This window comes from Eubalaena glacialis, chromosome 4, assembly GCF_028564815.1.
Source record: "Eubalaena glacialis isolate mEubGla1 chromosome 4, mEubGla1.1.hap2.+ XY, whole genome shotgun sequence".
In the NCBI taxonomy this organism is placed as follows: domain Eukaryota; kingdom Metazoa; phylum Chordata; class Mammalia; order Artiodactyla; family Balaenidae; genus Eubalaena; species Eubalaena glacialis.
In genome coordinates, this window is record NC_083719.1 from 106,355,657 (window position 1) to 106,383,325 (window position 27,669).

Below are 27,669 nucleotides of genomic sequence, written 5' to 3' on the forward strand. Positions count from 1 at the left end.
ATTAAATGCTTTTCTCTAACTTTAAATATATGCATGAGCCATAATCGCATGGATGCCTTTTGGATCCAAGTTCTGAATTTAGATCTAGCTGTCAGATAAAGTCTAATTAAATAGTTGCTAGGTAAAGTTAATGCGAGCGGGTGAAATGTAATGATGCCTTTATTTTTAAAGCATGCTGAAGTTTATAATGCTACAGATACTGGACAAAGAGTAGTAAAACAGGCTTTTTTTCTTTGCTAAGCTGCAGTAAATTATTCTTGAAAGCTCTTTGCCCATTACAATATATTTTTTTCTGTTCACCTAAAACATCCAACCTTCCAAAATGTAACAGGGATGTTCTAATTTGTTTACGAAGGATCACAACCCAACATAATGATAGTGCTGACCGTCCCTGGTGTCCCTGGGGTCCCTGGGTGATGAGCAGTGTGCAGCCCTAGCCTTTTGAGGTATCAGCAAGCACTCTCTTTCACTAGGAAACACACAAGGAAAGGGAAAGAAAACTGAGTAGAACAGTAAGGTTTATTGTTTGAAGTTAAAAGTTCCGGTTTGCTAGTGGTGCCTTTTGATACCCCCATTTACTGACTGGGCACTTGCACGGTATTTTTCTGTTGCCCTCAGCGAGGCTGCAACCTTGCCCTGCAGTGCCTTTAAAACTCTTTAAGCAGATGTTAGGAGGAAGATGAAGATAGGGAAGAAGTAAAACTGAGGTTAGGGCTCAGGCTGAAGACAAAGGTCTCCTGCTGACCAGCATGGTGAACCAGGTACAACAGGGTTCACTCCCAAACCCAAGCAGATGTGTCTGCAGTCTGACTTTGCAGGGATGGGCAGAGGAAACAGACTTCCTGGTGCAGTAGTGGGGGCTGGCAGCAGTTCTGAAACTGCCTGTTGACATTTGCAGCTGACCACATTCGTTTGTCTTTAAAATCATTGTTTATGGACTTTCTACTATCCTTGGTCTATTTTTTGAGTGTTCAAAATAATTTTACTCTTAACCATTCTGTGAATTCGGAAGCATCAGGGCTATTGTATTGGAACAGGAGTGCTGTATTTGGAAAAGAGGAATATGGAAGTAGCCATGTATTTATGTGAGTTGAGAAAATGGAGGGGGGTGGGGGTGTCGCGGTTAAAATGCAGGAAGTACTTAGAAAGAGCCAGGAAATCTTTACCTGAAGGCTTGGCTGGCCACCAAGAGGGCCATGAATTCTTTGAATTTATAGGAAATATTTTGCATCTTTGCATATATATCCTGGAATGCAAGTTGCTGTTCACTGGATTCATCCACAGAATTTCCAAAAGAGATGAGGTGACTTTGGTGGAGGGCTCACAATTGTGGGAGGAGATGTATAATAGGGTTGATGGGATGCTTACACGTCTGGGGTGGCTGGGAGGGATGGAGGGTGGGGAGTACCTCCAGACACTCCAGCTATACAAACAGCCATGCAGCTGAGGCTTCCTTTAGCTCAAAAAGTCCACAGTGATTCTATTCTGCCTCAGTCTCAGGATATGTATTACTTCAATCATTAAAAGCCAGGTTAACATTTCAACAGCCAGTTTCAGAACTGTTGCAGGATAGTGCAGCACTTTGAGGAAGTGTGTCCCTGCCAGTCGTTGCAAATTCAGTCCTGCTTACCTAGCCAATTCCCTTCCTGTTACAGTCTACAGATTGGTCTCACCACGCTGCCAGATAAATATAAACAAGGTACACAGGATGTCTTTGTGGGACAAAGTATCCTGTCCGTCATGTGTGAGTGTACACTGGACAAGCCTGTGAGTGTTCTTGCTCAATGGTCGAACTACTTTTTACATCTACTTTTGAAAATATGTCAAGTCGTATAACTAGGTTTGTGGCCTAGAAGTTTTAAAAATTAGGTACAGCAATTATGTGGTTTCGGAGTACTTAAAATACAGACTGCATTGTTTCACTGTACCCTGCATGCCATTAACAGCTGAGGGAGGACGACTTTCTACTGATTCCAACATTCTTTTGGGGGCCGCCACTCTTTTGAATTTTATGATTTGGGGTGGTTTACTTACAATCTCCATTCCTGCCTGGAAAATTAGAAATAAATCTCATTTTGCACAAAAATCAGTTAAAGAGAAAACAGTCGCTCATCATCACCTATTTCTTGAACACCTACTACGTGCCAAGCAGGACTGCACATGTACTGCATATACTGCAGCTGTTATTGCAATTCATTGCGGGAGGGAGGGCGCCTGAGTTGAGGACCACAGAAGTGAGACGGTGAAATCAAATGCCTGTGTGTGGTTTCCCAGGACAAGCGGGCAAATGCACTGAACTGATTCTGTTGCTGCCACTTGAAAAATAAGAAAAGAAACACGTCATTGCTTTAAGATAGATTTTCTCCAGATAAAATATTTTTTCTTACCGTGAAATTGTAAAATAAGATGCTAATGAGATGAAAAGTCTGAAGGACCCAAGCTTGAGATGGGTACGTGTTGACATTGATAGTTTCCATGTAAGACAATGGGATTTAGGATATTTCAAATGACTACCCTTCCCCACCAAAAAAGCAATATAGGTAAGAAAGGATTGACCCCTTAAACATAGGGAGAGTGCTTAATTCCAGCTGATTTCTATATTTTGGACCCATCAGCACTGAGGCCAAAGAAAATTTAAAAAACCAAACAACTGCTTCTTAAATCATGAGCTTTATGACTATTAAAGTGTCATTGTGGCCCAGACTATTTGTGATTCTTTGAAACAAAGATCTATCTCAAACACAGTGGTCTGACATCCCAGTTAGGCTGGATGACACGTGCTTTTTTTCCCCTTCTTTGTATCAGCCAGCACCTCCAAGTTTGAATTCAGTTCCCTGGACGCTAAGGGGCCAGAGGTTTGCTTCAACCTCTATTTAGAGAGCCAGTGACCCCAGAGCAGCAAGGAATTCCTCAAGGACCTTGTTGTTTAATAAGGGGAAGGTGACGAACACCGTGGAGACACGTCCTATAATAGGTGCTGCCGCAGGATGCAGGTGAAATGCTGCTGGGGACAGAGCAGGAAGCCCTGGTGCCTTGGGTGAAGGGAGAGACTGAGGCTCCACCAAGGAGGTGGGATTTGGTGTGGACCCCAAGGGAGGGGGAGAAAGCCGAAGGTGGGAATAGGGCGAGGAGGAGAGCATCAGGCAGAGAGCATCATGACTCAAAGCTCAGAGGTGGGAAACCTGGAGGTGTTCAAGGAATAGCAGGTGTCAGGTGGAGCTGCAGAGCAGACAGAGTCAGGACGCTCTCCTTAGGTGTCTGCAGATCAATTACGTGTAAGTTTGTTTTTGTCCACTGGTCATTTTACTCAAAACCAAATGTGATTTGATCTTTGTTGCTTTTTGAACTTATTTTGAAAATATAGTAATACCTTAGAAAAATTCCACTGTCAGAGTATATGATCTAATTTGTGGTCCAGAATACAAGGGTATTGGGTCCATAAGGGGGTGAATGGGTGGGTTAGGGTCTTGGACACGGGAGCACGTGGGTTTTCTGAGGGGAGGAGTGGTAAGACTTGAGCTTAGAATGATGAATCATGACGCAGTATAGAGGAAGTATGGGGAAAGAAAGAGAGGGCTTCTTTGCAAATTAACTAAAGTGAGTGGCTGATAGTGAGAGGACCGTGGCTGGGATTGACTGCTCACACAGGGCTTCGTGATTGATTCAGGGTATAAACACTTTGTGCACATCAGAGTTCAGGGAGCTTGGTTTGAGAAAAGGGATGTATTATATGACTTTTGAAAAAGGCATCTTTTAATTAAGGTTTCCTTAGTCCATATTAAAATTAGACCTTATTTCCTGAGCACACACAAATGGACCCAGCAAAGGGAAGACAGGTGTGCTGCGTGATGGGGGAAGCCAGTCAGGATTAAAATACTGTCACGAGTAACTCAGGTCCTTCTTATACTTAAAATAACTGCCTTTTATTTTTATTAACACTGATGATGGTTGTGTCAAAATCTTTTGAAATAATTTACTCGCCCAAATTCCGCTGTTCATCTAAAAGAAACATTTCATTTTTTAGGTAAAAGCAATCGTGAACATTTCCTAAGAATCATTTCTACCAAAAAGGGACATTTTACTCTAAGACAGACATTTACAAAATTTAGAGGTGTTTGAATATTTTTGCACTGTGGTGGCCAAGTGATTACACGTATTTCTCTTTCTGCATCTTATTATACTGATGCTTCCTTTAACTTAAACATGCTGTTGAGCTTTCCAAATTTGTAAATTATTGATTAGCTGATTGCAGGTTTCAAATCAAGCAGGCTTTTCTAGGGATTTCGATCAGTCCCAGGCAAAACTGTGAAATAGTTGGCATTTCCTTCTGGATCTCTGGATCTCCATCTCCCTTTATAACTATCTCCTGCTCTTCTCATCTCTACCCAGTCTCCTTCATCCCTCCCCAGGACTCTCCTGCTGGACGATCTGCTCCTAGTACCCATGTCTGCTTCCCACATGTCCTTTCTAGCAGCCCCTCACTCCCGGCAAGATATTCCTTCAATTTCCTTTCTGTCTACCACGTTTCTCCCTCCTTCAAATAGGAACAGCATTCAAAGACAAATCCCTACTAATGTGTTAATGTGTCACTTTCCTTGGTAAAATACTGCAATTTAATAGAGACCTTTGATGATTTGACCAAATGAAATTATTTTAATAGGAACTTGGGCACCACACAATATGCTGGGAAGGGAGAGGCTTACAGTTTATAAAGATTTGTAGAGTTCTCAAAATGCTTTCATCTCTATTTTCTCCTCAATTTGGTATATCTAAAAGGGGTTGGTGGTGAAAGGATCAGAGAATAAGAGTATATATTTATATTTTAGCAGGCCTCTCAAAACACGTGATTAGGCTGCAAAGAGGGTTAACCATATCCTTGCATCTGCCTTGTAATCAGCATAGGGTGGTAAAATTGCAAATTAAAACTGAGTTTTAAATCATTCTAGTCGTGGCTTCCCTGTGAAGAAGTGAGACCCCAGACTCATTTATAGGGAGATGTGGCTGATAATTTGAATTGAGATGACTAGGTTATTTACTGGATCTTCTTGGAATGGTTGCCCATCAGTGCAGCCCCCAAATGAATTGTGTACCTGTTCTAAAACCTGAGTTATGGGATAAGCCTAGGAATTATAAGATGTTGAGCTAGGAGAAGAAGACTTGATACTTTGCCTTGTACAAAGGCCGAGGCTGGAGAAGACTGGTCCAGGGTGTCACGACGGCGCTCGTTGAGTGGAGACCAGGGGTGGGAAGGGAGGGACTGAACAGGTATTGCTATACTAGTCAGCCAGCTTATGGCTAGGGAGTCATTGACACAGGCTCACAAGGTTCTGTACCCACTCGCCACTGTTTTCATTGAACTTCACAGACTTAGCAATCTTTGTGTTGTAAATGTACACAGTTAATGGTCCTCATTTTTCTTCTATTTCCCATTTGGATTATGTAGTGTTTTCATAAAGAACTTCCTGAAAATGCATACCTGTTTCAGCTGTGTTGAGAACAGACAAAGAAAAAGGCTCTGGCTTCATTTGGGCTGGAGGGAAAATGGACATAGAATGGGATTTTAGTAAGCCAGTGGGGATGGAAGGGATCAAAGGGAGGGGTCCTCAATAGGATGTGAAAAGACAAGAGGGAACATGGTAGGCACTGCCTAGGCATCTATTCTTCTATCACTACATGACTTTCTTTTGGCCCAGCCCTTGCAGAAAGTTTAGAGATTCCTTCTTTTCTCTGAAAAATATGATGGTGAGCCTAGAAATAAAGTTGCCCGTTGGTGTTTACTCTTTTTCCTTCCCTTTCTTTATTCTGCAGCTTCTTCAAGGTGCAGCCACCATGATCTCAGCAGGCTGATGATGGAAGAGAAGGAATCTGGAAGACCCTGTGCTCTAGCTTCCCTGGACGATGGATGGAGGACAGCCTGTCCCTTCACCCCTAGTGCCCCTTGGGAACGTGTCATCAGATTCTAGCATGTCTCTGGAGCAGAAAACCACATTTGTTTTTGTGATTTTGTTGTTTATTTTCTTGGGCATCCTCATAGTCAGGTGTTTCCGGATTCTTCTGGACCCGTATCGGAGCATGCCAACCTCGACCTGGGCTGACGGACTTGAAGGCCTGGAGAAAGGGCAGTTTGACCATGCCCTTGCTTAACAGGACAGGAGCAGGAATCCATCCTGAGGAAGAGAAATGCTTCATGTCTTGGCGCAGGATTCTCTTTAGTCAACGTTCTCAGCAACTCAAATTATAACCATATCTGGTTCTAGAACCACAATCCATTTATTCAGTGAACTTTTGAGGATATTGGAAATGGAGGTTTATATTCCTAACCCAAAATAGGAAGGTTTAAATTTCAATATTTACTCAATGAATGAATGTTGAATGTGTGTGATGGTGAAACTGAGAACATCTATAGTGACTTTGCCTAAAATGAAGCCCTACCGGACCTGACCAGAGAAAAAGACTAGAAATGATCTGATCTGAATCTGATGGCAGGGCCAAAAGAGACTTCCTTGTTCTAATCATGTCTCCCAGTTTGTTTTATTTTCATGGGAATCTGGGTCCTGGGCAGAGAATGAGGAAGAAGTTGCTGAGTGGACCCAAAGCAGGTACTTGTTTTCTCCTAAAGCAAAGAGCACTGGAAGGCAATAGGAATGCTTAGAAGAGGTGGTTGATCCCTGGAAAATATGGGTGAGGATGATGTCATTTTACTTTTCAAATAAAATTGAATTCAAAGGCTTATGGAGGTTTTAAAACTATTTACCAGGCCAAGTACATTCTAGGTATTCATATTAATAACATGCGTAGAGGTAGCTATACATAACCTGAATTTACTTTCTTTGCACAATTGGTTGAAATAATAGGTTGCAAGTACTGCTTCAACTTTTTTTTTAAATAAAAAGTTAATTGTTTAGAGGAGAAGACTTTTACAGTCTTAAGAGGAATGTGTGTTTATGACTGAATAGAAACCAAATAAAACTTTTCAAGAAACAGAAGCGTCTCCTCTGTTATTTCAGTGCTCTGGAGGCAGAGAGTGGCATCGAATACTGAGGACTAACTGTTCTGAGAAAGAGAGCAAAGACCGCAAAAGGTCACGTAATTCATCCCTCTCCCATTTCAGGAAGGGCTCCCACAAATTTTTCTGACACGTAAGACCTTATTCTAAGCACTGTTTAAGTCCCCCCAAAAGAGAGATATGAAAACCTCTTATTCCAACTTCTGTACTGATAGGAAAAACCTGCATCTAAACTCCTTAGGTTGTATTTATAGTCTATGTCTTCTAATTTTCTCCTCAGCTAGCCATCATTTTTTACATTAAAAAAAGTTAAAAAAACCAACTGTGCCTAAAAAGACAGCCCTTAGTAAACCAGCTCCCTGTATCTCTCTCTCTCTCTCTTTTTTTTTTTTTTTTAATATTTTGGACATCCTTCTGCCCAGATTTCCCCCCTCCCCATGTTCCCTCTTGATTTTTTTTCATTAAAAAAAAAATAACAGCTTTATTAAAATATAATTCACATACCATAAAATTTAGCCTCTTAACATGTACAATTCATTGGTTTTCAGTATATTCACAGAATTTTGTGTGACCATCATCACAATATAATTCCAGAATTCTATACTCACCAGCAGTCACTTCCCATCCCTCTTTCTCTCAGACCCAATAATTTCTAATCCAGTAATTTCTAATCTATGGATTTGCCAATTCTGGACATTTCGTACTAATGGAATCAAAGAGTACATGGCCTTTTGTGTCTGGCTTCTTTCACTTAGCATGTTTTTAAAGCAGGTTCATCCATGTTGTAAAATGATCAGTATTTCATTTCTTTGTATGGCCAAATAATGTCCTGTTGTTTGGTTATACTACATTTTGTTTATTCATCATCTATCATGGTAATCCGTTGGCCAGTCTGAAGAATGCTGCTATGAACATATTTGTACACAATTTTGTATGGATATGTGTTTTCAATTCTCTTGAGTAAATTCCTATGAGTGGATTTGCTAGGCCATATGTTAATTCTATGTTTAACTTTCTGAAGAACTGTGAGATTGTTTCCCAAAGCAGCGCATTATTTTACATTCCCACTGGCAATGTATATACGTTTTGATTCTTAACTCTTCCCAACTACTCAGATTTCTTCTTTAGCTATAGAATTTATAACTGAACACATCACTTCAAGAATGAGCCAGGTTAAAAAGAGAACCACCTCATAGTTTCTTCATGCTACAAGTTAATTGATGCCTTCAAAGATCCTTTGCTTCTAGATCTAAAACAAAACACTGATGCTGATCTCTGATCATCCTGTGCTCTATTAAGTCACCTGAGTATTTTTTCTGTCTTACTATTACATCTTTCCTTAACCCATTAATTATAAAGTTTTCTTTTTTCTTCAAATGTACCATGTCATGTGTATCCTTATTTAATTTTTTTCCTATTTTTATGGGGAGTCTATTCAAACCCATTCAGGTATTTATTGAGCACCTGCTTTGAGTCTGGCATTTCTAGCACTGGAGAGATAGGAAAAGTGCAGGGCTAGTTCTTGCTCTTGAGTAACTTTCTACCTCATTGAAGAGCTGAGAAATGCAAGAAGACACGTGTCTGAATCATTGTTCAAATGACTGTGGCAAACTATGGTTCCTACACCATCAGCATCATCTGGGAGCTTAACAAAGATATATGCCCCCCCCACTAATTTTAATATAAAAGGTGTATATGATCACAGTAAAAATGTAGAAACAATATGGAAAAATATAAAGTAAATAGCAAGAGTCAACATTCTGCCTCCTTAGTTCATTCTATCGCCTCAGTTTCTCTTCCCTAGAGATTGATTCTGTAGAGGTGGGTCAGTGAACAAGTGCTTCAGGAGATAGAATATGGGAGAGGTGGATGTGGGCCCAGATAGTCAAGGAAATGTCCCAGGAAACAACGGCTCAGGTGAGGATGGTACATGTTTAAGTGCTTGGTATAAAGCTTTATGCAATGTAAGTTATTATTCTAAAATAAATTCTATCTTGACCTAAGAGGATGGACGTGTTTTAGATACGTGCAACGGAAGAGAGGAGGGAAAGCCACAGAAGAGGAGAAGGAGGTGTGGCTGTGGGGCTTTTAGGGAGGAGGGCAGCCTGGCTGAGAAGGTAGCCGGAAGGGTAGCTGGAACTCACAGAGGCAGGATGAGGGTGGAGCTGAACATCCAAAGGTCCTAAGAGTCAAAATGAAAGTGATTTCTTTCTCAAGAATCACTGTAGATTCTTGAGAAAGAAAGTGACACGAGGAGTGGTGGTCAAGGCCGGTTTCAGTACCCTCCCTCGGGGCCACGCTAGGATCTGCTTCTATAACGGGAACAGACTGAAATAGCCCTCCACGAGGCTTTTGAGAATACGACTGCCAGTAAGTGCCACAGGGCCTCCCAAAGCCTGCTCTTCTTTCTTTCCTCCCTTTATCCTCCTCTCTATTTTTGTTTTTCCTTCTCAGATTACTGCTCCTTCTTCAACCACCCCCTCGCTGGGTCCCCCGTTCTCCACCCTCCATCGTCCAGAGCAAGAGACCAGAACAGGTGATAAAATGCTTTGGGCTGTTCAGGGTAAATTGATCCCTCCTGTGAGAAGTGCTAACTCTCTGTTTTAATTCCTCAGGGCTCCTTGGGGTGAACAGCATATTCTCAAAAGGTCACAGAAGCCCTCTCTTTCCTGGCTACAGGAGTTACAGTACAGCATTTTGCCTACCTTACAGGATATTTATAATGAGTGCAGCTGCCCTCTATCATGTATATCTGCATCCCAGGATGACAAAAATTACTTTTCCAAGGTCACTCTAGAATAGAGCTGACTTCTGATTCAGAAAAATGTGGCACACTCATTCTCAGTCTGGCCTCTGACTGGTTTGTTCTCCCAAGAGACCCCAAGTTCTAGATCAACATTTCTCCCTCCAAGAGACATCTTTATTAAAGCATCTTAAATACTGTAAAGTAAGTCTAATATGGGGTTTGAAGGAGATTAACTTGACTCCTGCTGTTAAACTAATGAACATTCCAAGTGAGATCATTCTTTTACTATATTTAAGGGTTAAAGCTGAAACAAAATAAGCAACAGCTTTTAGAGGCAGAAATTAGAGCAGATCCTTATGTATGCAGGAAAAAAATATGTATCCAAGTTTGTTTTTTATTGAATTCATTTCATAGTGGTTTTTTTTTTAATTTTTGAATTTTACTTATTTTTTTATATAGCAAGTTCTTAATAGTTATCAATTTTATACATATTAATGTATATATGTCAATCCCAATCTCCCAAGTTATCACACCACCACCCCACTCCGCCACTTTCCCCCCTTGGTGTGCATACGTTTGTTCTCTACATCTGTGTCTCTATTTCTGCCCTGCAAACCGGTTCGTCTGTATCATTTTTCTAGGTTCCACATATATGTGTTAATATACAATATTTGTTTTTCTCTTTCTGACTTACTTCACTCTGTATGACAGTCTCTAGATCCATCCATGTCTCTACAAATGACCCAATTTCGTTCATTTTTATGGCTGAGTAATATTCCATTGTATATATGTACCACATCTTCTTTATCCATTCATCTGTCAATGGGTATTTGGGTTGCTTCCATGACCTGGCTATTGTAAATAGTGCTGCAATGAACAGTGGGGTGCATGTGTCTTTTTGAATTATGGGTTTCTCTGGGTATATGCCCGGTAGTGGGATTGCTGGGTCATATGGTAGTTCTATTTTTAGTTTTTAAATTTTATTTATTTATTTATTTATTTATTTATATTTGGCTGCGTTGGGTCTTCGTCTCTGTGCGAGGGCTTTCTCTAGTTGTGGCAAGCGGGGGCCACTCTTCATCGTGGTGCGTGGGCCTCTCACTATCGTGGCCTCTCTTGTTGCGGAGCACAGGCTCCAGATGCACAGGCTCAGTAGTTGTGGCTCACAGGCCTAGTTGCTCCGCGGCATGTGGGATCTTCCCAGACCAGGGCTCAAACCCGTGTCCCCTGCATTAGCAGGCAGATTCTCAACCACTGCGCCACCAGGGAAGCCCTATTTTTAGCTTTTAAAGGAACCTCCATACTGTTCTCCACAGTGGCTGTATCGATTTACATTCCCACCAACAGCGCAAGAGGGTTCCCTTTTCTCCACACCCTCTCCAGCATTGTTGTTTGTAGATTTTCTGATGATGCTTATTCTAAGTGGTGTGAGGTGATACCTCATTGTAGTTCTGATTTGCATTTCTCTAATAATTAGTGATGTTGAGCAGCTTTTCACGTGCTTCTTGGCCATCTGTATGTCTTCTTAGGAGAAATGTCTATTTAGGTCTTCTGCCCATTTTTTGATTAGGCTGTTTGATTTTTCATATTGAGCTGCACGAGCTGTTTATATATTTTGGAGATTAATCCTTTGTCCATTGATTCATTTGCAAATATTTTCTCCCATTCTGAGGGTTGTCTTTTCGTCTTGTTTGTTGTTTCCTTTGCTTTGCAAAAGCTTTTAAGTTTCATTAGGTCCCATTTGTTTATGTTTGCTTTTATTTCCATTACTCTAGGAGGTGGATCAAAAAAGATCTTGCTGTCATTTATGTCAGAGTATTCTTCCTATGTTTTCCTCTAAGAGTTTTATAGTGTCCGGTCTTACATTTAGGTCTCGAATCCATTTTGAGTTTATTTTTGTGTATGGTGTTAGGGAGTGTTCTAATTTCATTCTTTTACATGTACCTGTCCAGTTTTCCCAGCACCACTTATTGAAGAGACTGTCTTTTCTCCATTGTTTATCCTTACCTCCTTTGTCATAGATTAGTTGACCATAGGTACGTGGGTTTATCTCTGGTCTTTCTATACTGTTCCATTGATCTATATTTCTGTTTTTGTGCCAGTACCATATTGTCTTGATTACTGTAGCTTTGTAGTATAGTCTGAAGTAAGGGAGTCTGATTCCTCCAGCTCTGTTTTTTTCCCTCAAGACTGCTTTGGCTATTCGGGGTCTTTTGTGTCTCTATACAACTTTTAAGAATTTTTCTTCTAGTTCTGTAAAAAATGCCATTGGTAATTTGATAGGGATTGTATTGAATCTGTAGATTGCTTTGGGTAGTAGAGTCATTTTCACAATGTTGATTCTTCCAATCCAAGAACATGGTATATCTCTCCATCTGTTTTTATCATCTTTAATTTCTTTCATCACTGTCTTATAGTTTTCTGCATACAGGTCTTTTGTCTCCCTAGGTAGGTTTATTCCTAGGTATTTTATTCTTTTTGTTGCAATGGTAAATGGCAGTGTTTCCTTAATTTCTCTTTCAGATTTTTCATCATTAGTGTATAGGAATGCAAGAGATTTCTGTGCATTAATTTTGTATCCTGCAACTTTACCAAATGCATTGTTAGCTCTAGTAGTTTTCTGGTGGCATCTTTAGGATTCTCTATGTATAGTATCATGTCATCTGCAAACAGTGACAGTTTTACTTCTTCTTTTCCAATTTGGATTCCTTTTATTTCTTTTTCTTCTCTGACTGCTGTGGCTAGGACTTCTAAAACTATGTTGAATAATAGTGGTGAGAGTGAACATCCTTGTCTTGTTCCTGATCTTAGAGGAAATGTTTTCAGTTTTTCACCATTGAGAATGATGTTTGCTGTGGGTTTGTCATATATGGCCTTTATTATGTTGAAGTAGGTTCCCTTTATGCCCACTTTCTGGAGGGATTTTATCATAAATGGGTGTTGTATTTTGTCAAAAGCTTTTTCTGCATCTATTGAGATGATCATATGGTTTTTCTTCTTCAATTTGTTAATATGGTGTATCACATTGATTTGCATATATTGAAGAATCCTTGCATCACTGGGATAAATCCCACTTGCTCATTGTGTATGATCCTTTTAATGTGTTGTTGGATTCTGTTTGCTAGTATTTTGTTGAGGATTTTTGCATCTATATTCATCAGTGATATTGATCTGTAATTTTCATTTTTTGTAGTATCTTTGTCTGGTTTGGGGCTCAGGGTGATGGTGGCCTCATAGGATGAACTTGGGAGTGTCCCTTCCTCTGCAATTTTTTGGAAGGGTTTGAGAAGGATGGGTGTTAGCTCTTCTCTAAATGGTTGATAGAATTCACCTGTGAAGCCATCTGGCCCTGGACTTTTGTTTGTTGAAAGATTTTTAATCACAGTTTCAATTTCATTATTTGTGATTGGTCTGTTCATATTTTCTATTTCTTCCTGGTTCAGTCTTGGAAGGTTATATCTTTCTAAGAAGTTGTCCAGTTCTTCCAGGTTGTCCATTTTATTGGCATAGAGTTGCTTGTAGTAGTCTCTTAGGATGCTTTGTATTTCTGCAGTATCAGTTGTTACTTCTCTTTTTTCAATTCTAATTCTGTTGATTTGAGTCTTCTCCCTCTTTTTCTTGATGAGTCTGGCTAATGGTTTATCAATTTTGTTTATCTTCTCAAAGAACCAGCTTTTAGTTTTATTGATCTTTGCTATTGTTTTCTTTGTTTCTATTTCATTTATTTCTGCTCTGACCTTTATGATTTCTTTCCTTCTACTACCTTTGGGTTTTGTTTGTTCTTCTTCCTGTAGTTCCTTTAGGTGTAAGGTTAGATTGTTTATTTGTGATTTTTCTTGTTTCTTGAGGTAGGCTTGTACTGCTATAAACTTCCCTCTTAGAACTGCTTTTGCTGCATCCCATAGGTTTTGGATCATTGTGCTTTCGTTGTAAATTGTCTCTAGGTACTTTATGATTTACTCTTTGATTTCTTCAGTGATATCTTGGTTATTTAGTAACGTATTGTTTAGCCTCCATGTGTTTGTGTTTTAACGTTTTTCTCCCCAGTAACTGATTTCTAATCTCATAGCATTGTGGTCAGAAAAGATGCTTGATATGATTTCAGTTTTCTTAAATTTACTGAGGCTTGATTTGTGACCCAAGATGTGATCTATTCTGGAGAATGTCCCATGTGAACTTGAGAAGAAAGTGTAATCTGCTGTTTTTGGATGGAATGTGCTATAAATATCCATTAAATCTATCTGGTCTGTTATGTCATTTAAAGCTTGTGTTTCCTAATTAATTTGCTGTTTGGATGATCTGTCCATTGGTGTAAGTGAGGTGTTTAAGTCCCCACTATTATTGTGTTACTGTCGATTTCCTCTTTTATAGCTGTTAGCACTTGCCTCATGTATTGAGGTGCTCCTATGTTGGGTGCATATATATTTATAATTGTTATATCTTCTTCTTGGATTGATCGCTTGATCACTATGTAGTGTCCTTCCTTGTCTCTTGTAACATTCTTTATTTTAAAGTCTATTTTATCTGATATGAGTACTGCTACTCCAGGTTTCTTTTGATTTCCATTTGCATGCAATATCTTTTTCCATCCCCTCACTTTCAGTCTGTATGTGTCCCTGGGTCTGAAGTGGGTCTCTTGTAGACACCGTATATATGGGTCTTGTTTTTGTATCCATTCAGCAAGCCTGTGTCTTTTGGTTGGAGCATTTAATCCATTTACGTTTAAGGTAATTATCGATATGTATGTTCCTATGACCATTTTCTTAATTGTTATGGGTTTGTTTTTGTAGGTCCTTTTCTTCTCTTGTGTTTCCCACTTAGAGAAGTTCCTTTAGCATTTGTTGTAGAGCTGGTTTGGTGGTGCTGAATTCTCTTAGCTTTTGCTTGTCTGTGAAGCTTTTGATTTCTCCATCGAATCTGAATGAGATCCTTGCCGGGTAGAGTAATCTTGGTGGTAGGTTCTTCCCTTTCATGACTTTAAATATATCATGGTACTCCCTTCTGGCTTGTAGAGTTTCTGCTGAGAAATCAGCTGTTAACCTTATGGGAGTTCCCTTGTATGTTATTTGTCATTTTTCCCTTGCTGCTTTCAATAATTTTTCTTTGTCTTTAATTTTTGTCAGTTTGATTACTATGTGTCTCAGCATGTTTCTCCTTGGGTTTATCCTGCCTGGGACTCTCTGTGCTTCCTGGACTTGGGTGGCTATTTCCTTTCCCATGTTAGGGAAGTTTTCGACTATAATCTCTTCAAATATTTTCTCAGGTCCTTTCTCTCTCTCTTCTCCTTCTGGGACTCCTATAATGCGAATGTTGTTGCATTTAATGTTGTCCCAGAGGTCTCTTAGGCTGTCTTCTTTTCTTTTAATTCTTTTTTCTTTATTCTGTTCTGTGGCAGTGAATTCCACCATTCTGTCTTCCAGGTCACTTATCCATTCTTCTGCCTCAGTTATTCTGCTATTGATTCCTTCTAGTGCATTTTTCATTTCAGTTATTGTATTGTTCATCTCTGTTTGTTTGTTCTTTAATTCTTCTAGGTCTTTGTTCTTTAATTCTTCTAGGTCTTTGTTAAACATTTCTTGCATCTTCTCGATCTTTGCCTCCATTCTTTTTCTGAGGTCCTGAATCATCTTCACTATCATTATTCTGAATTCTTTTTCTGGAAGCTTGCCTATCTCCACTTCATTTGGTTGTTTTTCTGGGGTTTTATCTTGTTCCTTCATCTGGTACATAGCCCTATGCCTTTTCATCTTGTCTATCATTCTGTGAATGTGGTTTTTGTTCCGCAGGCTGTAGGATTGTAGTTTTTCTTGCTTCTGCTGTCTGCCCTCTGGTGGATGAGGCTATCTAAGAGGCTTGTCTCTTTCATAGCGTTTTACTGAAACACTGAAGCTTTTATATTATATTGATAAATTTGGTTTGATGAGAAATTTTACTTGTCCACCATAAATCATCTAAAAAATCCTTGTAGTTTGAAGATGTCAGCTTTCAGAATTGACATGTAAACATATTGAAACACAATTATTTTCAAAAAATATTTTAAGCTCCAAAGCATTGAATAAATTCTACCTGATTTGTGAGATTGGAGATGTATGTCTTCTGAGACAAATTATGCAAAGGGGGATGTCTCAATTATTGATTCATCACAAAGTGCAGAGCTGTGATCTCCAGAAAATATGCTCAAATCCCTATATGTGCATATGTAATGTGGATCAAACTGGCCCGCGCCAGAAGAGGTTAGTTATTTGCTTGTTTTGAGATGCAAAATAAGGACTGTCTAAACTTTGTGTCTCCTGTTACTTAAAAGAATAAATGAATTCTTTCCAGATAGGTGTCTACCTCTTCAGGAGCAAGTCCTCCCCATCCTTACAGCTTGCTCTGGCCTGATGAGTCAGCACCCAACCTTTCAGCCAGTCTGGGGCCCTTACCAAAGTCACTTTTTAGAATAGGATTCCCTGCTGAATTTATAATAGAATGGAACTTTCACTTCCAGTTTCCTGCCATAAACTATACTTATGTCTTGTCACAACAAACACCACAAGATATTCTTATATAATTCCGTCCCATAGACTTTTCCAGTATCCTGATTGATTTGTCTATGCTTTAGCCTCAGAGAGATTCCCTTAAACCATCTTTCAAAGGGAATTTCCACTTTTTTTCTTCTAAGATTTCCATTATTTTCTTCTATGCCCTATTACATTCTTAGAGCTCTGAATTTTAGCCAGCTTTTAAGAAAGCAGTTCTTCCTGGATTCTTTAGAGTTTGCAAAGCTGGAAAGAAACACTGCTGTCATCTATTTCAACCCCCCTTACTTTTCATATAAAGAAATAGAGAGGCAAAGAGGTCAAATGGCATATCCACAGTCATATCTCCACCCATAGTTGTGTCATCTTACATATGTGGTGTGTGTGCACATGAATTCAAACAGAATGAGCATGAGCAGTTAATAAATCTATGAAGTGAAAAATGTCCTTTTGCTAATTGACATGAGAATTATTCTTAAATAATCTCTTTTTTTTTGGAGGGGGGAAGACACTTGTGTGTTTCTTTAAAACAACCCTATGGACAACATATTTTCCTTTGGGATATTCCCAAGCTCCAGTTTAGACATCTGGACAGCCAGAAGTATTTCCAGGTAGATTATAAAGGATTCCTTAGCAAAGATTCTCTTTCTCTAGACAAAGGATAATCAATCTAGGATAAGCCTTCAAAGTTTCTTTATTTCCAAAGAGACTTTTGAGCTGTTTTTCTTAGCTGAAGAGACCCACCAAGGGAGATTACAACATAAAGTTCATAAACGCTTTGGATACAGCCCTGTCTCTGGTTTATCAAAGAGATGTCTGGGTCCTCTTAGGACATAGATAGGACTTCAGAAGTTATACAATGAAGTATTTCAAGTTTGAAAGTACCCTTTATCCTTTTCTGTCATGCATTTTTTCCTAGTTTCCTCACTTCTTTCTTTCCCTCTGTTTTCTGATAAGTGGAGTGCTGGAAGAAGCTTAATACAACATTAAATTCAGTACTTCTCTGGTATATGAATATTTCTTCAATAGTCACAACAAACGGCTGCCTGATTTCTGCCTCAACATGCCTAACTTCTTAAGGAGTCCATCCCATTTTGAGCTTGTTCTGTTTTATATAAAATATTTTTTAACCTACTATAAACTTGTATTTTGGCAATTTTCACTAATTGGACACTGTTTTTTTCTTCTGAAGTGACAGATTTCTAATATTCTTTAACAGGACAACCCTCGAGATATAGCTATTGTTGAACAAAAATTCTCCATGGATCCCTCCTCTTTTTGCATGTCTTTCCAGCCAAGTCACTGACAGCATTTTGTTCTTTTCAAAGATATTTGTTTAGAGATCATATCTCCTTTTCCCTAATAAGATGGTTAGGCAGATTTGCTTGTAGCCTATTATAAAACATTGGGATTTCCTAACTCGGGGTTCCTCTCCTATAAGGCAGCCCACTATGTGTGCAAGCATTAACTGGTCTGATTTGCATTGCCCTGTGGGAACTGGGCTAAGAAACTGATGCAGAGAAGTGTTGATTCTCTGGGTACTATGATTGCTGTGAGTAATGAACTTCTACCAGCATCCATGAAACTATGTCAGGCTAACATGTCAGATTCCCCGAGGATAAAAAACTCCACTTCCTTCAACCACCCTTCATCTTGTCATAAGTTTTGAATCATCTCTTGTTCTTACCAAACATTCTGAATGCTCTTCAGTTTAACTATGTCCCTGCTGCATAGAAAGGAAAATAATAGCCCATATGTGGCTGACTAAAATGAGTAAAACCAAATTATGATTTATTTCGTTCTGAAAAGCACATGTTATAAGGCAGCCCAAGATGAAACGATCTTTTTTGCCACCACATAACTGTTGACTCATACCAAATTCACAGTCAGCTGAAACTCTCAGGCATTTTTATCTATACCAAGGTAGAAATTTACCTATGCCATGTTATGTCAAATGTTATGTCAAACGTAAATTCCCATTCTGCTCTTGTACAGTTTTAAAATTTTGCACCCCAGTCTAAGAATTTAACATTTCTCTTTCTTGATTTCATTGTATTCCATTTGGTCCATCATTCTAGGCTTTTTATAATCTGACTCCCTCATTATCATATTCATTGTGCTCCCCATCTCTGTGTCATCCATACATTGGCTCAGCAAGCCTTCTATATCTTTATCCACGTTAATGCTAAAACTTTGAATATATCAGAGCCAAGTAGAGAGCCCTGGGCCATGCCACAGAGATCTCAATGCATTTTAGGAGTCAGTTGGCAGGAGTAATCATAAGCAATTGCTCCCCATGGTAATCTCCATGGAGATACTCCATGGAGATGTTTAACTGAGGGGAAATCTGTGAAGCATGATGACTCATTCAAGTCTGCAGCAAAGCTTCAGAAGACAGGGAAGCCACCAAAATGATATTTGCATAACTTTTAGAGAGCAGCTGAAGTGTTATGGATCCAAATTGGCAAATGGGAGTCACACAAATGGCAACAAGAGACTCTACATTTACTAGAGCTTAAAACTCATAGGCAGTGAAAAGACTTTTAGCTACACCCACCTCTCTGCCCAGCACTGTAACTCTGGTTACACATAAAAATAATCATGCAATATCCACCGGAGAAAATTCCTCCTGGTGGCAGAGATCATCGATCATATATTAATCTACTTGAGATAGCACGGAATAGTGAAAGAGCACACGTCTGGCAGCTTGGGTTCTTTACTTGTCCTGCAAGTAGCTGGCTGAGAGGCTTTTTAAAGTCCATTCATTCCTCTAGGCCTCACTTTCTTTACTTGTAAATTGAGAAGTTTAGACTAGTTAATCTCCAGATACCCTTTTAGTCCTAAAAAAAGCATTTATAGCTAGAAATTTGGGAACAATTTACTGAACACAAATATGAAAGAGACTTGAAGAACTTAGATAATATGTCTCAGGTCCCATGGCCAGTGTGAGGCAAAGTGAGAATTTGAATTCAGTTTGCCATGGAACGCTTGCCTATCTACAGAATAGCCCCAGGAATCAAACCAATAGCAAAAACTATAAATAAGACAAACTCTAGAAATAGAAATAGTGTTTTCTAGAAATACTAAATTGAATCAACATTCTCCTGACATTTCTGTTGTTGTTATTATTATTTTTAAGAAACCACCTGGAAAAAAGATTTTATGGGCCAAAACGGAGCCTTTCACAGGACTGTGAGGTTGACTTAATATACTAAGTTTTGCTTTGTTTTGGATACTCAGCCTGTTTACCTTTGGCCTCCAACCCTCATTCACTTTGTGACCTTGGGAAAGTGACTTAACTTTTTTATACCTCATTTCTCATCTGTAATATGGGCGTGCTATTAATAACATCTTCCCCACAGGGGTTTTTACAAGAACTAAATGAGAAGATGAGACTAGTACCTGACTAACAAGCTTTTGACAAATATTGACTTGATAACGATTTCAATGCAGGAGGAATATTTTACATGTGTACCTCACTGAGACACTAAGTTGTGTAAATATGCATACCAAACACAAAACTCTGCCATTAAAAATTAGGTTATTAAGGGCATATTTTATAAAATTGTGCTTTTGTGATTATTTCATTTGTTTTTCCAAGTTCTGGATAAAATGAAGAAAATATCCAGTTAAAGTAATGATTAATTTGAGCTCATTACCTAAAATAAAAGCTTTATCTTTGGAACTAGTTTAGACCTGTAGGCATTGAGAGACAAGGTTTCTCTTTTTCATTCCCAGAAGTGCTCTTTCATCATACAAATTTTTTTCTTTACATGAACCAACTTTGAAAATATTTGGAAGCAGAAAGGATTCACTCTCAGGTTTCTTATCATTGCTTAGCTGGTGACCTTGGTAAAGTCAATTGAGTTCCTTCATGTTCCCCATAAAATGGAAGTAATAAATGGGACTATTTGGCAAATAAACCAATGATCTTTTAAGTGTGCAAAATCTTGCCAAAATATTAAATATCAAAATGTGAATATTTGAAAATAATTTCTTTTATGGCCCCAAAAGAAATAGATTAAGCACACATTTTATTGATAAAACAACACACATGGCACATGAAATGCTACTTCATAGTCCCCGAGTAATGTACTTAATCCTGAAATATTGGAGAATTTTTTGTGGATGTTCTCTAGCAGTATAATCCCTGCCCCTTGCCAGCCTGCCACCCCCCTCTAAGATAAGTAGAGCCTTTTGCAGCTATTTTTAGTTTTAAATTAGTTTTAAATAGGGAAAACACTAATCTTGTGATTACCCTCCTCACAGAGTTCCAAGACTGAGCTTTCATGGAGGTCACTCTGTTCCTCTGAGTGGTCTGTAAGTGAAGTTTCAAAGAATACCCAGCTAGTGAGTCCAGGAATGAAACTATGTGTTTATTTAAATATCTCACCAAGGAGGGCAAAATATGAGAAGGATATGTCCTCTAAGTTTTGCAAAGGAATTCTTGGCAATAAATCTCGTTGACTCTTCAGAATTGGATAGGTCTGCTTAGTATATTGGACAGTTTTCCAGGATATCAGGTTATTGGCCACAGCTTTTGGTGGTGAGGTTTCTATGGGGTAAACACCTCTGGGGAGAAATCTATAACTGGTGCATCCTATAGGATGTCATTGGGAGATTGCATAGACTAGCCCCTGTTGTCAGTTACTATCCTCCCCTAGAAATTTTTCTCAGAATGTAACTTCTCCCTTCTGCCCTGGGAAACAGCTGCCTGTGTTCTTGGATTGTTCTATATTACTGAGTCATTCTCTACCTTTGCTTACCTTTCTGGGTAATTTAAATTTAAGAAGTGAAAATGTCCAAATGCTACAAGATCACATTTCGCATTAATCAGTTAATTCATTCATCAACATACATTACTGAGTGCCTAATGGCTATCAGGCATTGTACTAGGGCCTCATTAAGTTTACAGAGATATATAAAAGTACCTACCCTTGAGGAGTAGACATTCTAGTTGGGAAGCAGAAAATGGCTCAACTTCTATTTATTACTTAATAATTTTTGAAGAAGCTAACATTCTGATAAAATTTTGCCCAAGATGCCCCTTAAGTTTGATTTGTTTCAATTTACTTTCTAGAAACAATATTACTCTCCATTAGTTTTTAAATGAGTATAATTTTAAAACATTTCATAGAATTCAGTAAAATACAACATATGAGTAAATGTTATTGAAATATATAAATGTCTTAAATGATGTCTTGAGAGCCCAGAACTACCCAATGTTTTATTTCTGGAAGTGTCTTTAAGATAGATTTAGAGAAAACACTTGGATTTAGGCCAAATAATGAACCATAAGTTCTAGGAAGCCAAATTAAATCAGTTAAATGGTGAATAGAAATTTATCCAGGTAATTCAGATCTCTTCTCCCCCTAAGGAACCAGCGCTAAAGTCTGTAAATGGGGAGAGGGTTGATACTCAGATCAGCTGATAGATAAATAGTATCCACAGTACCTGAAATCTCTGCTTAATCTGATGATAGGAATTATTTGTAATCATCTTTATTGACCACATCTTTCCTAGTCAGCACACTGATTTAGATATAACAAATACTTAATAACTATTTGTTGCATAGAAGTGAATTTAATTGAGGTAAGTGCCCGAATATCTATTTATCCCTGTGGCCACTAAATACTGCCTGTGATAAACTTCCATACTTTTGACTCTTAAGGTCAAAAACATGAAAGACCTGTTAATGTCTTTTTCTTTTTTTCTTTCTTTCTATCCAACCCCTCCCATTTAAAAAATTACTAGTAGGTTCTCTATGAGGGAATTTTGTGTGTTTATATGCCGGAATTTTCCTCAGGGCTAACTCTCATTTGGGGAATAAGTTTTACTTTCTAACCATCCTTTGAGCCCCATGTAAAGAACATATTTTAAAATAGAAATATACTGGTGATTTTGTCTCTTTTAAGCTAAACCCATCTTATACGAAATTTCTGCTTTTGAAAAGTTACCCTACAACCCTAGTTTGAAATGGAGTTGAGTATAATAAACATTTACTTAATAAACCATACCAGGACAGAAGAATTGGATGATGGATTATCATCCATTTAAACATCCACTGGCAAAAACTAACCAACTCTTTTTCATTTTAACTTGACTGGATCTTTTTGGCTGGCTGCCCTTCTGCACTCAGCTGAACTGGCACTCCTCATATTTTAAGAGACACATGGATTTCCAAACTTAATCTTTAAATCCCTAATAGCTTGGTCTCTGCTATAATTCACTAATTCCCTTCTGCTTGTTCTAATGAAAGGAAAGGCTTAACAAGGAGGGATGAAATTATTGTTTTTTTTAAAAAATATCACTAACAAACCTTGAAATGAATGTGGAGGCTTTTATTCAAGGAGACCAAAATGCATTGGATTATGGCTTACATTTTTTGCACTTTCATGCATCCATTTTTCTCATATTATAGATTTAAAAGCCAAGGCTTCAATTTGCTATGTCATATTCCTTTGTTCAATCATTTTTTTGACAAAAATGCTTGGAGAGCTTCCTGTGTGGATGGCATTTTACTGGATGTACATTGAGTCAGATAGCATCATTGGCTTTGAAATGTTTAAATCCAATAAGGGAGCTAAGGATCACAAACATACAGCAAGTTACAGACTGAGTGTGGGCAAAGAAGGATGGATTTCTGCTGGTTGGTCATAATGAAGGAGGTGACATTTATCTTAGGTCTTGAAGAATAGATGGAATTTCAATAAGCAAAATCAGAAGAAAGAGGAAGGATGAATGATGTGGTATAAAAGGAACAAGAATGGAAAGTGACAGATCTGGGTTCTGGAAACTGCCAGAAATTCATTTCATGGGCTGTAGGACATCAGGGTCTTCATTCATAAAGTGAAGAACTGGGTTAGGTGATCTCCGCCTTCCCTTACAGCTCTATCATCCTATGGCCATGGAAAGGCATAGAATTTGTATGGATGGTCTGAAATGAGCAGTAATCAAGATGAGCTGGTGTGTAGGGGTTCATGTTGGAAGAAACAGTAGTAGGATTTGGTCTTGAGTATCAAACTGAGGAGACTACCTTCAACAATATTAACAATAATGACAAGATCTAATATTAAACAGTATTAGATTTTAGTGTGGAAAAACAAAAACTTTTGAGTCTTCTCCACCCATCGGTTGTCATTCAGAAAACCATCCAGAATGACCTGATATTTACATTAGGTTTTGTTACTCGTCCCTTTGTTCTTCCAGTTATGTATAATTGCTTCAGAAAAGTTTGGTTGTTTTTTGCTCTTCTCAGAGAGGAACCAGTCATGCTGGTGGGTAAAATTTAGGTATTTGGGATCTTTAAGACACAAACAATGTTGGTATCTCAAAGGAGGAGCCAACCCTCTTCAGTGGCATCAGGAACCCCTCCTTCTATCCTGTATTTATACAAATTGCTGGGTTTTGTCAACAGATTGGTGGCTTTGGGGACTCATAAAAGATGTATTATTTCAGCTTATAAAATATTTACAAAGGATAACTTTTTCTGAGTCAAGCTTATTCAAGTTAAAGTAATTGAACAGCCCCTATGGAGATGCCACATGAGCCCTCCCCCAGCTCCTCCTCAAAAAACGAATAAGATTTTTCCAGCTGAGCAGAGCTTCATCTTGCTATGCAATACCTTGTTATCCCAAGGCATCACAGCTAATATGTGAAGGAGCAAAAACCTGGGGGGCATAAGGTTAACAGCTGATCTTTCAGCAGAAACTCTGCAAGCCAGAAGGGAGTGGCAGGACATATTTAAAGTGATGAAGGAGAAAAAAACCTACAACCAAGATTACTCTACCCAGCAAGGATCTCATTCAGATTTGACAGAAATGAAAACCTTTACAGACAAGCGAAAGCTAAGAGAATTCAGCACCACCAAACCAGCTTTACAACAAATGCTAAAGGAACTTCTCTAGGCAGGAAACACAAGAGAAGGAAAAGACCTACAATAACAAACCCAAAACAATTAAGAAAATGGTAATAGGAACATACATATCGATAATTACCTTAAATGTAAATGGATTAAATGCTCCAACCAAAAGACACAGACTGGCTGAATGGATACAATAACAAGACCCGTATATATGCTGTCTACAAGAGACCCACCTCACACCTAGGGACACATACAGACTGAAAGTGAGGGGATGGAAAAAGATATTCCATGCAAATGGAAATCAAAAGAAAGCTGGAGTAGCAATTCTCATATCAGACAAAATAGACTTTAAAATAAAGACTATTACAAGAGACAAAGAAGGACACTATATAATGATCAAGGGATCAATCCAAGAAGAAGATATAACAATTGTAAATATTTATGCACCCAACATAGGAGCACCTCAATATATAAGGCAAACACTAACAGCCATAAAAGGGGAAATTGACAGTAACACAATCATAGTAGGGAACTTTAACACCCCACTTTCACCAATGGACAGATCATCCAAAATGAAAATAAATAAGGAAACACAAGCTTTAAATGATACATTAAACAAGATGGACTTAAATGATATTTGTAGGACATTCCATCCAAAAACAACAGAATACACATTCTTCTCAAGTGCTCATGGAACATTCTCCAGGATAGATCATATCTTGGGTCAAAAATCAAGCCTTGGTAAATTTAAGAAAATTGAAACCATATCAAGTATCTTTTCTGACCACAACGCTATGAGACTAGATATCAATTACAGGAAAATATCTGTAAAAAATACAAACACATGGAGGCTAAACAATACACTACTTAATAATCAAGAGATCACTGAAGAAATCAAACAGGAAATCAAAAAATACCTAGAAAAAAATGATAATGAAAACACGACGACCCAAAACCTATGGGATGCAGCAAAAGCAGTTCTGAGGGAAGTTTATAGCAATACAATCCTACCTTAAGAAACAAGAAACATCTCAAATAAACAGCCTAACCTTACACCTAAAGCAATTAGAGAAAGAAGAACAAAAAAACCCCAAAGCTAGCAGAAGGAAAGAAATCATAAAGATCAGATCAGAAATAAATGAAAAAGAAATGAAGGGAACGATAGCAAAGATCAATAAAACTAAAAGCTGGTTCTTTGAGAAGATAAAATTGATAAACCATTAGCCAGACTCATCACGAAATAAAGGGAGAAGACTCAAATCAATAGAATTAGAAATGAAAAAGGAGAAGTAACAACGGACACTGCAGAAATACAAAGGATCATGAGAGATTACTACAAGCAACTATATGCCAATAAAATGGACAACCTGGAAGAAATGGACAAATTCTTAGAAATGCACAACCTTCTGGGGCTGAACCTGGAAGAAACAGAAAATATGAACAGACCAATCACAAGCACTGAAATTGAAACTGTGATTAAAAATCTTCCAGGGGCTTCGCTGGTGGCGCAGTGGTTGAGAATCTGCCTGCCAATGCAGGGGATGCGGGTTCGAGCCCTGGTCTGGGAAGATCCAACATGCCGTGGAGCAACTCGGCTCGTGAGACACAATTACTGAGCCTGCACGTCTGGAGCCTGTGCTCTGCAACGAGAGGCCGCGATAGTGAGAGGCCCGTGCACCGCGATGAAGAGTGCCCCCCGCTTGCCACAACTAGAGAAAGCCCTCGCACAGAAACGAAGACCCAACACAGCCATACATACATACATACATAAAAAGAATGTAAAATCTCATTAAAATATTAAAAAAAAAAAATCTTCCAACAAACAAAAGCCCAGGACCAGATGGCTTCACAGGCGAATTCTATCAAACATTTAGAGAAGAGCTAACACCTATCCTTCTCAAACTCTTCCAAAATATAGCAGAGGGAGGAACACTCCCGAACTCATTTTACGAGGCCACCATCACCCTGATACCAAAACCAAAGATGTCACAAAGAAAGAAAACTACAGGCCAATATCACTGATGAACATAGATGCAAAAATCCTCAACAAAATACTAGCAAACAGAATCAACAGCACATTAAAAGGATCAAACACCATGATCAAGTGGGGTTTATCCCAGGAATGCAAGGATTCTTCAGTATACGCAAATCAATCAATGTGATATACCATATTAACAAATTGAAGGAGAAATACCATATGATCATCTCAATAGATGCAGAGAAAGCTTTTGACAAAATTCAACACCCATTTATGATAAAAACCCTCCAGAAAGTAGGCATAGAGGGAACTTTCCTCAACATAATAAAGGCCATATATGACAAACCCACAGCCAACATCGTTCTCAATGGTGACAAACTGAAACCGTTTCCACTAACATCAGGAAGAAGACAAGGTTGCCCACTCTGACCACTATTATTCAACATAGTTTTGGAAGTTTTAGCCACAGCAATCAGAGAAGAAAAAGAAATAAACGGAATCCAAATTGGAAAAGAAGAAGTAAAGCTGTCACTGTTTGCAGATGACATGATACTATACATAGAGAATCCTAAAGATGCTACCAGAAACCTACTCTAGCTAATTAATGAATCTGGTAAAGTAGCAGGATACAAAATTAATGCACAGAAATCTCTTGCATTCCTATACACTAATGATGAAAAATCTGAAAGTGAAATTAAGAAAACACCCCCATTTACCATTACAACAAAAAGAATAAAATATCTAGGAATAAACCTACCTAGGGAGACAAAAGACCTGTATGCAGAACATTATAAGACACTGATGAAAGAAATTAAAGATGATACGAATAGATGGAGAGATATACCATGTTCTTGGATTGGAAGAATCAACATTGTGAAAATGACTATACTACCCAAAGCAATCTACAGATTCAATGCAATCCCTATCAAACTATCACTGGCATTTTTCACAGAACTAGAACAAAAAATTTCACAATTTGTATGGAAACACAAAAGACCCCGAATAGCCAAAGCAATCTTGAGAACGAAAAACGGAGCTGGAGGAATCAGGCTCCCTGACTTCAGACTATACTACAAAGCTACAGTAATCAAGACAGTATGGTACTGGCACAAAAACAAAAAGATAGATCAATGGAACAGGATAGAAAGCCCAGAGATAAACCCACGCACATATGGTCACCTTATCTTTGATAAAGGAGGCAAGAATATACAGTGGAGAAAAGAGAGCGTCTTCAATAAGTGGTGCTGGGAAAACTGGACAGCTACATGTAAAAGAATGAAATTAGAACACTCCCTAACACCATACACAAAAATAAACTCAAAATGGATTAAAGACCTAAATGTAAGGCCAGACACTATCAAACTCTTAGAGGAAAACATAGGCAGAACACTCTATGACATAAATCACAGCAAGATCCTTTTTGACCCACCTCCCAGAGAAATGGAAATAAAAACAAAAATAAACAAATGGCACCTAATGAAACTTAAAAGCTTTTGCACAGCAAAGAAAACCATAAACAAGACGAGAAGACAACCCTCAGAATGGGAGAGAATA

At 38.5% G+C, this 27,669-nt stretch overlaps 2 protein-coding genes across 2 annotated transcripts in view; both read left to right on the plus strand.

Moving 5' to 3' along the window:
* The first annotated feature begins 5,898 nt into the window (after window positions 1–5,898).
* CTXN3 (cortexin 3) lies at window positions 5,899–6,144 on the plus strand. The gene has a single exon (XM_061188119.1). The coding sequence runs from the start codon at window positions 5,899–5,901 to the stop codon at window positions 6,142–6,144; it is 246 nt and encodes an 81-aa protein (XP_061044102.1).
* Window positions 6,145–8,862: 2,718 nt separating this feature from the next.
* CCDC192 (coiled-coil domain containing 192) overlaps window positions 8,863–27,669 on the plus strand; it is a 281,402-nt gene continuing 262,595 nt past the window's right edge. The window contains exons 1-2 of the mRNA XM_061188964.1: window positions 8,863–8,970; window positions 9,461–9,569. Of these exons, the coding sequence (XP_061044947.1) occupies window positions 8,863–8,970; window positions 9,461–9,569 (217 nt within the window). The remainder of the gene's footprint in view (window positions 8,971–9,460; window positions 9,570–27,669) is intronic.